This window comes from Scyliorhinus canicula, chromosome 19 (assembly GCF_902713615.1).
Source record: "Scyliorhinus canicula chromosome 19, sScyCan1.1, whole genome shotgun sequence".
NCBI lineage: Eukaryota > Metazoa > Chordata > Chondrichthyes > Carcharhiniformes > Scyliorhinidae > Scyliorhinus > Scyliorhinus canicula.
The window spans coordinates 92,552,440-92,566,612 of record NC_052164.1 but is presented as its reverse complement, the minus strand read 5'-3'; the positions used below and the strand labels follow the sequence as shown (position 1 = coordinate 92,566,612).

General features: G+C 41.8%; 1 protein-coding gene across 9 annotated transcripts in view; it reads left to right on the top strand.

The window, feature by feature from the left end:
• The window catches only part of LOC119953854 (dixin-like), a 160,979-nt gene that overhangs the window by 25,479 nt on the left and 121,327 nt on the right, over nt 1-14,173 (top strand). For 3 of the 9 annotated variants that reach the window (XM_038778433.1, XM_038778429.1, XM_038778427.1), the window contains exon 1: nt 7,422-7,643. The exons of 2 other annotated variants lie outside the window; for them this stretch is intronic. In XM_038778433.1, the coding sequence (XP_038634361.1) occupies nt 7,584-7,643 (60 nt within the window). In that variant the 5' untranslated portion in view covers nt 7,422-7,583. Of the gene's footprint in view, nt 1-7,399; nt 7,644-14,173 lie in introns of those variants that run through there. 4 more of the 9 variants (XM_038778434.1, XM_038778435.1, XM_038778432.1 and 1 more) reach the window with 4 other exon arrangements.

Below are 14,173 nucleotides of genomic sequence, written 5' to 3'. Positions count from 1 at the left end.
AACGTGCAGACTCTACACAGATAGTGGCACAAGCCAGGAATCGAACCTGGGACCCTGGTGCTGTGAAGCAAGAGTGCTAACCACTGTGCTGTCGTGCCGCCCAAAGGGTGCAGCAATAAACTCCAATGGAACAATCATACGTTGCGAGTTTTAATTTTTTCCACAAACGCAGACAGATTATGGTCAGCATAGAATAGGCTTTGCTTATCACCAAGCCTGACATAAATTTCAAAATGCTGACGGACTAGTAGCAATGCTAAGGCTTCCTTTTCAGTGGTGGAATACTTTCCTTGGTACACTTAGTTTCATTGAAAAGTATCCCACTGACTTCTCTATTCCTGACTTATCCTATAGTAACACTGCCCCTATCCCAGGTCGCTGACATCCGAGGCCATTTTCAAATGTTTGTAAAAATCAGGGGGAAAGCCAACGGCAATGCCGATTTGGGGGAACCACAGATTTGAGCCAGGGAAGTAGGACGGACATTTTTGGAAATGGGAGGAGAAGGGAATTCAGACATTTGTTTCTTGAGAGTCGGTTTGCAGGATTGAAGGAACTGGGAGTGAAGTATGGGCTGGAGCAGGGAGAAATGTTTTGATACTTGCAGGTTTGAGATTTTGCCAGAAAGGAGATAGAGCTTCCCGTCGGAGCCGGCCTCCACATTGCTGGAGGAGATGCTGACGACAAGGGGACTCAGGAAGGGGTAGTGTCTGCGGTTTACGGAGCTATTTTGGAAGAGGAGAAGGCATCACTGGAAGGGATCAAAGCAAAGTGGGAGGAAGAGTTGGGAGAGGGTATGGAGGAGGGGTTCTGGTGTGAGGTGCTCCGGAGAGTGAACGCCTCCGGAGAGTGCGTGAGGTTGGGGCTGATACAGCTGAAGATGTTATATAGGGCACACCTCACTTACGGCGAAGATGAGTCAGCTCTTTGAGGGGGGTAGTAGATGTGTGTGAACGTTGCTGGGGAGGTCCCGCAAATCACGTTCATATGTTTTTGTCCTGTCCGAAGCTGGAAGATTACTGGACGGAGGCTTTTAGGACAATCTCTAAAGTGGTGCATATGAAACTGGACCCGGGCCCTCGGGAGGCCATATTCGGGGTGTTGGACCAGCCGGGGTTAGAAATGGGTGCGGAGGCAGATGTTGTTGCCTTCGCCTCGTTGATCATCCGAACGCGGATCCTGTTGGGATGGAGAGCAACCTTTCCACCCTGTGCCCTGATGTGGCGGGGGGACCTGTTGGAATTCTTGACTCTTGAGAAGGTTAAGTTTGAACTGAGGGGAAGGATGGAGGGGTTCTACAATTCATGGACGTTATTTATTACGCGCTTTCAAGAATTGGATAACATTGAATATTAGTGTGGGGGGGGGGGAAGGTTGGGGGGAGGGGACTGTGTGTGTTAATGGTGATTAAGGGTGATTCCTTTTTGTTATTTGTTTATGTTAACTTACGGGCAGTTGTTTGGGGGTTGGTGGGAGGATGGGATTGTTGTTGATATGGGGATTAACATTATATTTGTTACTGCTTATTGCTTATTGCTGGTGGGTGCAAATTTGGGAGAAAATGTGAAAAAGAATAAAAATATTTTTTTAAAAAAAGAATAATTCTGTGTCTACGTGCGCATCCCCATGAGAATAGGTTTTTCATGAATCTGCTGGTCATAGAGAATGCTGTAACTAATTAGTTGATCAAATCTGATTGCTAAATGCACTGAAATACAATAGTCCATTCATATGAAACATTCGGTGAAACAATGTCTGAATTTCTACAGAGAAGACCCGAAAGATCAATAGTTGATTCATTACCTGAAACAATGACTATCTTAATTCCACTCTTTAGCTATGCACTCAATCACTATCTAAAAACATCAATGAATGAAGAAATCATTAATCTATGAAGGAGGGAGAGAGAAATTTTAAAAAAGGGCAGCACAGTGGCGTAGTGGGTTAGCCCTGCTGCCTCACGGCGCCGAGGTCCCAGGTTCGATCCCGGCTCTTGGTCACTGTCCGTGTGGAGTTTGCACATTCTCCCCGTGTTTGCGTGGGTTTCACCCCCACAACTCGAAGATGTGCAGCCTAGGTGAATTGGCCATGTTAAATTTCCCCTTAATTGGAAAAAGTGAATTGGGTATTCTAAATTTAAAAAAGGAGGGAGAGAGAGGTGGAGAGCTCCTGTGTTTACTTAATTAACTTTTTCTTTTTTATTATATAAATGTTTTTATGTTGGGTTTTTGAACAAGGTATAATTACCGTTATGTACACAGGATAAGAAACATGTGTATATATATATACATATATAGAAGAGAAGGGCACACCCAAACATACCAAAGAGAAGAAAATAGTACATAGTAAAAAAAAATACAATAAAAAATAAAATAGAATAACTGGTAGGGTATTGTGCACCAGCTCGACAGCGGCAGCTCTGTACACCTGGCCAAAATTATTTACAACACGTAAGTAGGCGACTGTTTGCAGGTTGGGGGGGGGGGGGGGATTGGGGAGGCAAATATACATTTGGGTACCGGGGAGATAATTTCAGTGTGCGATACTTGGCTGTGTTTTGTGTTGTTGTCGCCTGCTTCTCCCGGACGGATCTCGCTGCCTTCTCGCGCTCGCCTCCGCCTCTGCTGCTCCTCCCGTCCTCCGTCTTTATTTTCCTCGTTCCCCGCTCCTGGAGGTGTCATGCTCGTTTTGGTATCCCGTGCCTTACTTCCGGCTCCCATTTCTCTGCCCCCCCCCCCCCCCCCCCCCCCCCCCCCCTCCCCCCTCCCCTCCTCGCTGGTTCTCCTTTCTTTCCTCAGATTTTTCTGTGAACTGGCAAACGAATGCCATGAGGGAGGGATGTGGTGAACCAGCCAGCTGGTTGGGATTCACCAAGGTAAGCCATTGTTGAGGGGGGCAGGACCAACTCGACTCACAGGCAACAGCCAAGGAGGGCTGGGCAGGCAGCCGAGCCAGTGGTGAGGCAAGGCCATCAAGGTGAGATGCGAGGCGCTGCCAGGCGAATTGGTGAGAAAAGCCACGAGGGAGGTGGTGAGTGAGCCAGCCAGCCGGTCGGGACTCGGGTTGGCCATTGTCGAGCTGTGAGAGGAGCAGGGCGAATCAACCCCCAAGGCTGAGAAGGGCAAAACAAGCCTACTCTTTCAGAGAAGCCATATTCATTAAAATCAAGAAAGATCAGTTAATATGAAGCGATATGATCAATCTGGCAGTCAAAAATTCAGTAAAGTGAAGGCGAGGCAAGAGATCAAAACTAGTCATTAAGACAGTTTGTCATTTTACTTTAAAAAGTTTGAAGTTTTGAACAGAACACACACTGCACGTTCCTCCTCGTCCACCAAAAGTATGGGTGAATTATCTGATGACTTTAGACTTGTTGATTTCCGGAGAAGCCACATCGCCTGAAAAAGTTGGGCAAGAAATAGAATCTGTGTTGTCGGTCAGTTTGAAAAGGAGTGCTCTTACTGGAAGAAAATGCTGTGACGTGTTGTTGCCACAGTCAAACTGCTATCTTCTTCGGTACTATCTCGAAGAGGACATGAGGAGTCAACATTGTCAACATGAAGAGGTAATTTATACCAGCCTGCCTTGAATATTTTATTGAATTTGATGAGCTTCTCAAAGGGCATGTAAAAAGTTTTCAGTATTGTGGCTCAGGGAAGACCAACTTTTTAATGCACAGAACCTATGATGACTTCATTACTATAATAATAATAATTGTTATTAGTGTCACAAGTAGGCTTGTATTAACACTGCAGTGAAATTACTGTGAAAATCTCCCAGTCGCCACACTCCGGCATCTGTTCGGGTACACTTGAGGGAGAATTCAGAATGTCCAATTCACCTGACAAGCTCATCTTTCGGGAATTGTGGGAGGAAACCAGAGCGGCCGGAGTAAACCCATGCAGACACTGGGAGAACGTGCAGACTCCGCACAGACAGTGACCCAAGCCGGGAATTGAACCCGGGTGCCTGGCGCTGTGAAATGGCAGAATGGTTCAGAAACTAATTCACTAATGAAGTAAAAGATGTCAAATGCAATTCCACAACAGTTAATTCGATACCAGACTTGAGTCATGTGGATCAGTAACATTAATTTTAAGATATGTGACCAGTGACGCTGAAGTTATAGAGCGATTTATTTATTTTTGTCCAGCTACAACATCATAATTCTGAGTGTCTGCAAACAACTGTTTTGTAAACCACCACAAATTTAAGTTTGGAAATCAAAACTGTCATGGGCAGAGCTCTAATAATGCCATAAATATGGCAAGAATATATTCTGGTCTGCAATGAAGGACTGAATGATACAAGTCCCTGTGGATTATTCATCCTATGTCTCAGCTACTCTTTAAATTTAATCTGCAGTACTGCAGCTGAATCCTGTGGGGTAGCTGCATATTTTCTTTGCCTTTTTTTCTGTTTTTGTTTTGACAGAAGTTTGGATGAGAATGATAAAATCCTCTGCAGTAGCAAATTAAGTGAATTCTACTGGGAGGGCATCAGTGGAATATGTTGCAGTCAAACTTGATGAGGCAAATAAAAAAACATTTGACAGTCAAAAGAATTTGTGACAACCAGGTGGTCCACTTGTGCAGATGCTATTTTGGCTTTGAAAATGAACTTTGAATATATATAAAGGAAACCTTATCAGACATAGCTGCATCAAACTGAAAAAAGCACCTGAAAGCTGAAGCAAAATCTTGAGCAGTGAAGTTTGAAAAGTATGATATTGCTGTTTTTACTATCTTGTGGAACTGTTTACTTCAAAGAATTAATGCTGTCAGCAAATCACTGCCAAATGTTGATTTTTTAATAAACAGTTTCGATGACCCAATTCACTTTTCCCCAATTAAGGGCAATTTAGTGTGGCAATCCACGTGCCCTGCACATCTTTGGGTTGTGGGGGTGAGACCCACGCAGACACAGGGAGAATGTGTAAACTCCACACGGACAGTGTCCTGGGGCTGGGTTGAACCAGGGTCTTTGGCAGCTACAATTGTTGACACAATTTTATTGAATACTGCTCAATTGTTAGCCTCAATTAAAAGTTTTGTCATAGAAGTTCAAAATGACTATAGCTCAGTAGAAGCAGTGGCACTAACATTAGCACAAAATACAGGTCCCTCTGATGATGAAACTAGAGACAATGAAATCACTTTAAAAGGGACAGTGAAGATCATCGTTGAGACTGTCAATGTTATTTGTGCCACAGTAATGGTGCAATTGCAGAGTAGAAGTGAATCTCTAAAGAGAACTTGATTTCTTTTGTGTACTTTTTGACAGAAGTTTGGATGAGCATGCTAAAAGCCTCTGCAATAGCAAATTAAGTGAATTCTGCTGGGAGGGCATAGACACTGATCTTTTTGAAGATGAAGTGAAACAATTCATTCATTTTGAAGATAAAGTGAAACAATTCATTCACTTTATTGATAATGATGAGCTCTGTGCTTCAAGATCACCAGCTGATTTGTACAGACGTTTATGTGATGGTCTGCAGGCAACCTTTCCAAATGTGAAAACCATGCTGAGGCTCTCAGAAGCTTAGTGGAAATGCTTAAGGAGATCCTGAGAGCATCCCTAAAGTGGTCAAACTTACCCGCCAACTCTTGGTCAACCCTGGCATATGAGCAACCTAAATGGGGAAGGCTCCTTTGAGAAGGCACTGAATACTTTGTTGGGAAAATGCAGAGGTAAATTTAAGGCATTGAAGGGAGCACACAAACATCCATACAACCCATCTAACCAACTTTTCAAGCAGCACCTGCTCCGCATGTGGCAGAACCTGTAGGTTGCACATTGGACTTCAGCCATTTCAGAACCTATCAAATTGGAGTGGAAGAAAGTCTTCCTCAATCCTGAGGGAAAGAGACCTTTGTGATTGCTTTGCTGTTGCGCATGTGCACAACGTAAAGGCAAAACGTAAAGGCAACACTGCATCACAATGGGCAGAATTAACAAGCATATATGTCTATTTATTGTTCTCCATGAATTTTAGATTTTGTAACTCTAACATTTTGTAACTCTATAATTTTGGCCAGGGCTTTGTGAATACATTGTGCACTAAGTATGATATTTCCTGGGAGTTTTTAATCTTGCTGATACCTTTTGATAAACAATAGGCAATAAGCGATTAATTTTTTTGGATTAAGACTAGTCTTTCAGATAGTACATTATGCCAAGTTCAGGTGGAGGATCGATCTTCAAGGGCATTATTGGAAAAAGAACATGGAGTTCTCTTGGACAACATTCCTCCTTCAGTCAATGTGAACATTATGCCCAAAATTGCAGCTATGTTTGCCAGAATTGCATTCATTGTATTTAAAAGCATTTAATTGTCGAATGTGCACCTGGCCATTTTTGCACGCTGCAATTGAACACCATGGGCACGATCTTACCAAAATGGAACAAAGTCCCCTAGCACCCAAAATTATTGCAATTTTTCCTTTAGGTTTTAACTACAAAACATGATGGTGTTCAGTCAGGAGACAGAAACCATATTGATTTGGTAAATTTGTCCATCTCCGATATTCTCCATCTATATCATAGAAGCTTACAATGCAGAAGGAGGCCATTTAGCCCATCGAGTCTGATCTGACCCTCTGCAGGAGCACCCCACCTTGGCCCACTCCCTCCAACCCCACCTAACCTTCAGGTCAATTTTATAATGGACAATCTACCTCACCTGCCACACCTTTGGACTGTGGAAGGAAACCAGAGCACCCGGAGGAAACCCAGGTAGACACGGGGAGAACGTGAAAACTCCACACAGACAGCCAGCGACAGAAGTGAACCCGGGTCCCTGGCACTGTGAGGCAGCAGTGCTAACCACTGTGCCACTGTACATGGTAAACGCCTTTTTTTGCAAATGGTATTCAAGAATGGTTAGTTTCCATGAGATAGCTGGAATATAAAATCCAGAAGTTCAAGGTTTATAAGTCTTCAACGAATAAGAGTTTAAAATGTAAAATGCAATAATCTAGCTACGTTTACATTTTGAAACAGTTGCTGAAAGGATGAAAATTAGATTGTGCATCACATCAATATCCAGCAATTAGCTGACTGAAGGTTCCCTGTTTTTCACACTATGTTTAAACATTGTCATGTCGGATCACTCATTCCTTTTCAGTTGTGAATAATTTACTTTGTCATTCTTATGCTTGTAAAACAAAAGGAGCAGGCAGGCTTTATGAAATATTTGTCGATGGAAGCTTTGTTAGATTTAGCTTGCCGATGTTTGTTTTTACAAACTGCTCGAAAACCCACCATCTGTGTTCTAGGTTGTCTTTTTAGACAGTGCCAACCCCCTCATCCTGTGGTGAACAGTTGTCATGACAATCCTGCCATGCCTAATCTTCTCAATTATTATTGGTTGGCTGTTGAGCATGCTCAGTGTTCCCTCTTTTCTGTTCTGTGGTCTGATACTCTCATCCTGTTTTAAACGAAGGTAACGTGCTGTACATATGGGATAAGAAGAAACTGCCTTCTCTTAGTCTCTGAACTGTTTTTCTTGGAGGACAAGATCCTCTTTCGTCTGATTTTTAAAAAAACTTGGTCTTCTGCTTGCTTTTGGAGCACTAATTAAGATGATTGCCTGCTTCACCAAAGGAAATTTGCTGGATGTTCTGCAAGAGGGATTCACAGAGGTAAATAATACTGAAAGTAATGACTGGGACATGTGTTGGCCTCAAGCAAGCCAGTTAATCTAGTAACAGCTGTTTTTTGTAGAAAGGACACAGGGATGTAGTGTATTGCAAGTAAATGTTCAGTATAGGAAGCTGAAGAAGCCTTTTATCAGGAGGTAGAAAGCCTCTTGCTGTTATGATGTCTAACCTTCTAAGTTCTAATTATTTACAGTGTTCCGTATGGAGTTGATTAAATGGACTAGATGGCCTCGATTAACTGAAGTCTTAAATCTGTTCTGCATGCATGAATGTTTTCCTGATCGTGACTTTAAAATAAGTGCAGTTTGCCTAATGCTAAATTTGTATTGAATGCAATGTCCAAGGTAACCACCATATTCATTCGTAAATCTTTTCAGAGCATTCAACTCCCAATTAAGTGACTTTAAAGAAGATATTAAAGTTTTTTGTGTGTGGGATCAGTTAAGAAATGAATAATTTTAGTTTGAAGTTAAAGATTTTTTAAAAATTGCCAAGTGATTAAGGATGTTATGAACTCGAATGATTGTACTTTTGGACACAGTAATTGACTTGGTCAAGCAACCTTAAAAAATATTGTTTTGCACCTCTTATTTTATGACTGAGAAACACAAAATGTGTCTTGCACTAATGGATGGCATAACTATTATTACAACACAGCCTCTCCATTGGGAATAGAGAGAAATTATTAGAGGTGCAGAATATATCTATCTGCAGCCCTGTTTGCAGGACTGGTGGACATATGTTGGTCGAGACACATACCAATTTTTAAAAATAAAGTGAAATAGTTGCTGCAAAGCATGTGGCAAATTTTAATATTGAAAAGAAATCTATCTTTACTACAGTGAAATTCCTGGAAATGTAGAGCTTGGAGCACTAATCATGGCGTGTACAGAACAAGGACTATAATAGATTTCTCATTGTCTTGGAGCTGGTGGGGTTGGGTGGGTGGAGGAGGCAGTGATGTTGGGTTGCTTTACCTCCTGGCAGTTGCTTGCAAAATATGTTGTCTTTGAGTGATTCAACTTGACCTGGTGGTGGTTTCATAGGCTAAAAACGTCAATGACACCAGGTTCGGTAACATTTCCTGACATGCGTGTTTAATATTGGATAGTGAGCATTTGAGGCAAAAAGCATTTTAATGAGCAATTTAATGTTTGTGCCTATATTCTTTGGAATGTTGTTCCATTCAGATGAATCTGTAACAGTGTTTTCAAATTTTGTATCCACAATTTCTCTGAAAAAGTATATTTTTAAACCTTCTCATAAGTTAAAGGAGAGACATACAATCTCAGATGTCCCAAAGCGCTTTAAAGCAAAGAAGTATTTATGTAGTCATTGTCATAATGCCGGAAATGAGGCATCTAATTTGTACATTTCAAGCTCTCAAAAACAAATGAAATTAATGACAAGATCAGCTGTTTTAGATGTTGGTTGAAGAATTATGATACCTGGAGAATTCACCTGCTCTTCAAATAGAGTCACAAGATCTGTTATGCTCACCTGAGAGAGCACACAGGGCTTCGGTTTGACCTTCCACCTAAAAGACGCCTCCAACACTTGATGAGCACTGCACAAAGTTGCCGGCTTAGATTATTTGTCCAGGTCTCTGCGCCTTCTATCTTGGAGGTGTGATAAAATAAAAATATAAAAACTATCTGAAAGCAAAGAAGTGAAGGTTACGGGGATAAGGCAGGGGAACCAGTGCAGACTCGATGGGCCGAATAGCCTCCTCCTATACTGTAAAGATTCTGGTGATTGTTATCACTAATCCACAGCAGATAATTTTGTTAAAGTTAAAATATGCTAACTGAATAAAGTTACTTTCAGCAATTTGACTTTTTATGACTAGGAATTTTGGCATGTTAACTATCACTTCTACTTTTGAATCACATCCTGCTTGTGGGTAAAGTAAAAGAAATGCATTCCTAACTAAAACCTGCCTCAGGGTAAAATCTGGACCTTTGACATGGTGGAATTTTATTTTTTCTTCTTTTCAGGTTAGCGGTGATTAAACAGCAAAGCTTTATAAATTAAAACCACATGCCATTTTGTGAGTTTCCTCCTGATCTTTGTGAATGCATGCTATAGATGAATACAACTCACACATGCATTTGTTTTAAAAATAATTAACTGTCTATATTCCGACACTGCGACTTGAAAGTGCCCCGTGTGAGCACATTGCATACAGCTAAAAACTTCAAAGCAGTCATCATTACAGAAGATTTTTTCTTAGGTGTAAGCTCTAGTTTAAAAACCACTGGACATTACTGTTACAAGCAATTGTGTCAATCCTGATCCCACCATGTTTTTTTATAGCAGTCAAAAGAACCACATATTGTGTACACAGAGCAAAAGAAAAGAAAAGGAAGACAATAGTATATTATTAAAATTACATGTTCACTCAGCAATCTGCACTGAGTTAGTTGATCTTGGGCAATAGTAGGAATGCAGCAATTAACTTTCATGCCCCTGGACTGGAATTAAACAGCACAGAAAGAGTCTATTCAGCCTCTCGTGCATGTGCCAACTCTGGAAAGAACTATTTGATTAATCTCGCTCCCTTGCTTTATCCATAGCTCTGTAAATGTTTTCCCTATTCAAGTGCATGGTTTAGTCCAACGTTTTTCAAACTTTTTTTCCGGGGACCCATTTTTACCAACCGACTAACCTTCGGGACCCACGCCGGCCGACCTTCGTGACCCATGTAGGCTGACCTACGCATCTCACGGCGGCCGACATTCGCGACCCAACATTTTCCCTTGCCTTTACTGCGAGAGGTGAGCCTGCTTGGTCCTCATTTACCTGTTTGCTGCTGACAAAATGGAGGATTCGCAATCGCGCCCAAAGCACGTGACATCAGCCTTCGGGGCGTGTGACCTGCTCTTTGCCTCGTTTCAGGCAGGAAGATTGCATTGAATAAAAAAAAATCTCCTGGGTCAGTGCGCTGATGTCAGGAGGAGGCGCTGCTTCTTGCTGGACTCCGTGCATGCGCACTGATGAGCGGGCATGCATGCGCAGTGTGCCCACATTTTTTTAACTGGTTGCGGCCGTCATTTTTAAAGCCGCTCGCAGCCAGCATTATTAAGAGCCGGCTGCTGTGGCTGTTGCGCCTGAATTCCCATGATTGGGAACACCGCAATAGGTGGCTCCGCGGCCCACCTGACACCTGCCTGCGGCCCACCCGCGGGTTACGCCCCCCACTTTGAAAATGGCTGGTTTAGTCTAATGATAAAATCACAAATTTAAGGAAGAGTTTCAAGAAAAGACCTGAATCTATGAACTAATATGAAACATTTAAATTATTAGCATAGACTTTTGTAGTGATATTGCATGAAGTACAGAATTCCATGTATTGTCAACAGCCAAAAACTGATTCGAAGGACGCAAATAACCATGTAGATTTAACAAGGCTCATTACAACAACAGGATAACTGGTCATGTAACAGATATATCTGCTTGAATAATATAATTCACTGTCAGAGAGTTCAATTTATTTTCTCCAAATAATGAACTTTTCGCAGTTAACACTGTGTAGCATGGTAAATTTGTTATGTCGTGCTGGTTAATCATTAAACCCTGTTCTGTAAATTTTACGAAACAGTACCATACAATAATTTATAAGACAAAAGGACTTTGATTTATAATATACTCTGAATGGTGTGGAATAGCTTACACGTATGTGTTTAAAACAAATGTTGAGGGTTTATCCCCACCGTGTCAGTTCTGGCCACTTATTTGACCTCGGCAAATAATTGCTGCTACAGTTAATAGAGAACGATCTAAAATGGTTTTATTGAATTGGTTTTGACTTATTTAAATTGATGACAAAATAAGAACATAGGAACCTTAGGAACAGGAGTAGGCTATACCGCCCTGCTCGAGCCTGCTCTGCCATTCAATAAGATCATGGCTGATCTGATGTTGGCCTCAACTCCACTCTGCTGCCTATTCCCCACAACCCTCGACTCCCCTATATTTAAAAATCTGCCTATCTGGCTTTGAATATATTCAATGATTCAGCCTCCATTACTCTCTGGGGTAAAGCATTCTAACATTTCAGAACCCTCGGAGATAAGAAATTCCTCCTCATCTCCGTCTTAAATCACAAAGAAACCTAGATTTTAGAACAATTTACACCTAACCACATTTTTATAATTACATGTTTTTTTTACTCCCTTCATTTTTAATTTTTTTAAAAAATGGCTGCCTTCAATTCCTGACAAGCAAACTACACAGCTGAGTAGTCACTTCATAATGAAGAACCACGGATGTGTGACTGCTGCAATACAGCAATATTAGGAAAACTTGAGGTCACATTCTAATTGATGGGATTCAGTGCGCATTGTGTGTCCTACAGTCAAAGCTTTTAATGGGAACACCATGAGGCAAGTAAAGTGTTCCATTTGTACATCATTTATTTGATGTGCATTGACAAGAGAGTAATGGTGATATTAAGTACTAATCTTGCATCTCTGGAATCTGGGTTCAAATACTGCTCAGATTAACGTGATTAAAAGATCTCCTTTATCTTTTGGCCATTTAAAATTTGTTTCGTTTTCCGTTCCTTGTGGCACTATTTGGGCATTACTAGACACTAGATCAAATTAATTCAGAAAAAGTCACATGGTGGCTGATTTGGGGATTGAAAAGTGACAGAAGGATATTTCCCTGAACTTGCACTTATCAAATCGGGGAAAAGGGAGATTTATTTTGCAACTCTTGTGCAAGTGATAGGGTTTTGAATGAGGCCTGGCTTAACTATGTTGCACTTGGCCTGAGAATGCTTCCTGCTGACTCTTGAGTTCCTGGAATGGAAAAGTGTTAATTTTCGAGTGCAGACCTACCTCATTTTGTGATTTTAAAAATACTGTTTTTGTTTAAATAGAAAACTTAGAGCACCAGCTTACCAGATGTTGTAATGGCTGTTAAATCGAGTTGCCTCAGGTTGTGGCTGTTTTTTTAAATACTTTAATCCTGCTTTTTAATGGATAGGAAATCTTGTTGTGTTGTGTCATTTTCTACTCTTCAATCAGCTCCTGCAAGGAATACAATAACCACCAGTGGTTACTATTTTTAAAATCCCCTTTTGGGCAAGATACTGAATGGTGGCCAGCCTTCTCTGCACAATGAAGATGGATGTGATTTCATGAGGGCATTCTGACAGTTCTGCTTTAGCTTTACAACAGTCTTAAAGCCAACATCTTATACCGAAGATCACAGGAGTCTACCTCAGTATTACCATGAATATTCCGTGGCCAGAGAGTGTAGTGGAGGCAGGTTCAATCTAGGCATTTGCAAAAAAATTAGATTATTATCTGGAAACAAAAATGTATCGATCTATGGGGAGGAAGTGGTTTGGCCGGGGGGGCGGGGTGGCAGTGGCACCAGGTGAATTGCTCCTTCAAGGAGCACAGACATGTGATGGATATAATCATCTCCTGTGCTGGGATTCATGATTCAGTAGAACCACAATCATAATAATTGAGCAGAATATTGTGATACACAGGGTGTGGGATTCTCCGTCCTGCCAGCTGGCCAATGGGGTTTCCCATTGGGGGCAGCCCCACGTGGTTGGGAAATCCCCAGGCATTGGTGCGCAGCCGGTGTAACGGAGAATCCCAACAGTGAAGAATCCAGCCCATAGTGTCTTTACTGGCTGCAACTTAAAATGCAAACAAATTGTAAATTGCAGATGAAAGCATTATTCAATATTTTGTTCAATGCTAATTTGTTATAAGACATAGGAGCAGAAGTAGGCCATTCAGACCATTGAGCCTTATTCGCCATTCAATGAGATCATGATTAATCTGATATAATAATCCTCAACTCTGCTTTCCCACCTTATGTCCATAACCCTTGATTCCCTTACTGATTAAAAATCTTTCTTCTCAGCCTTAAACAAACTTAATGACCCAGCCTCTACAGCTCTGTGGTAAAGAACTCCACATATCAGTACCCTGTGAGAGAAAAATGTTGTCCTCGTCTGTCTTAAATGGGTGACCCTTTAGTCTGAGATGATGCTCTGTGGCTCAAGACTCTCCCACAAGGGGAAACAACCTCCCGGTATCTATCATGTCAAGCCCCCTAAGAATCCTATAATAATAAGACAAAGAATAGTGTCACAAGTAGGCTCACATTAACATGGCAATTAAGTTACTTTGAGAATCTCCTAGTCACCTGCTCAGGTGCACTGAGGAAGAATTCAGATTGCCCAATTCACCCAACAAGCACGTCTTTCGGGACTTGTGGGATCAAACCGGAGCACCCGGAGAAAACCCACGCTGATACTGGGAGAACGTGCAGGCTCCGCACAGACAGTGACCCAGGCCGCAAATCGAACCTGATTTCCTGCCGCTGTGAGGCAACAGTGCTAACCACTGTGGTGCCATGCTGCCCATTTCTCAATAAGGTCACCTCTCATTCTTCTGAACTCAAATGGGTGTAGGTTCTGCGAGAAACAACCCAGTTTCCTTCCACTTTTGCCATCTTCAGTCATTTCAGCACTTGAAATA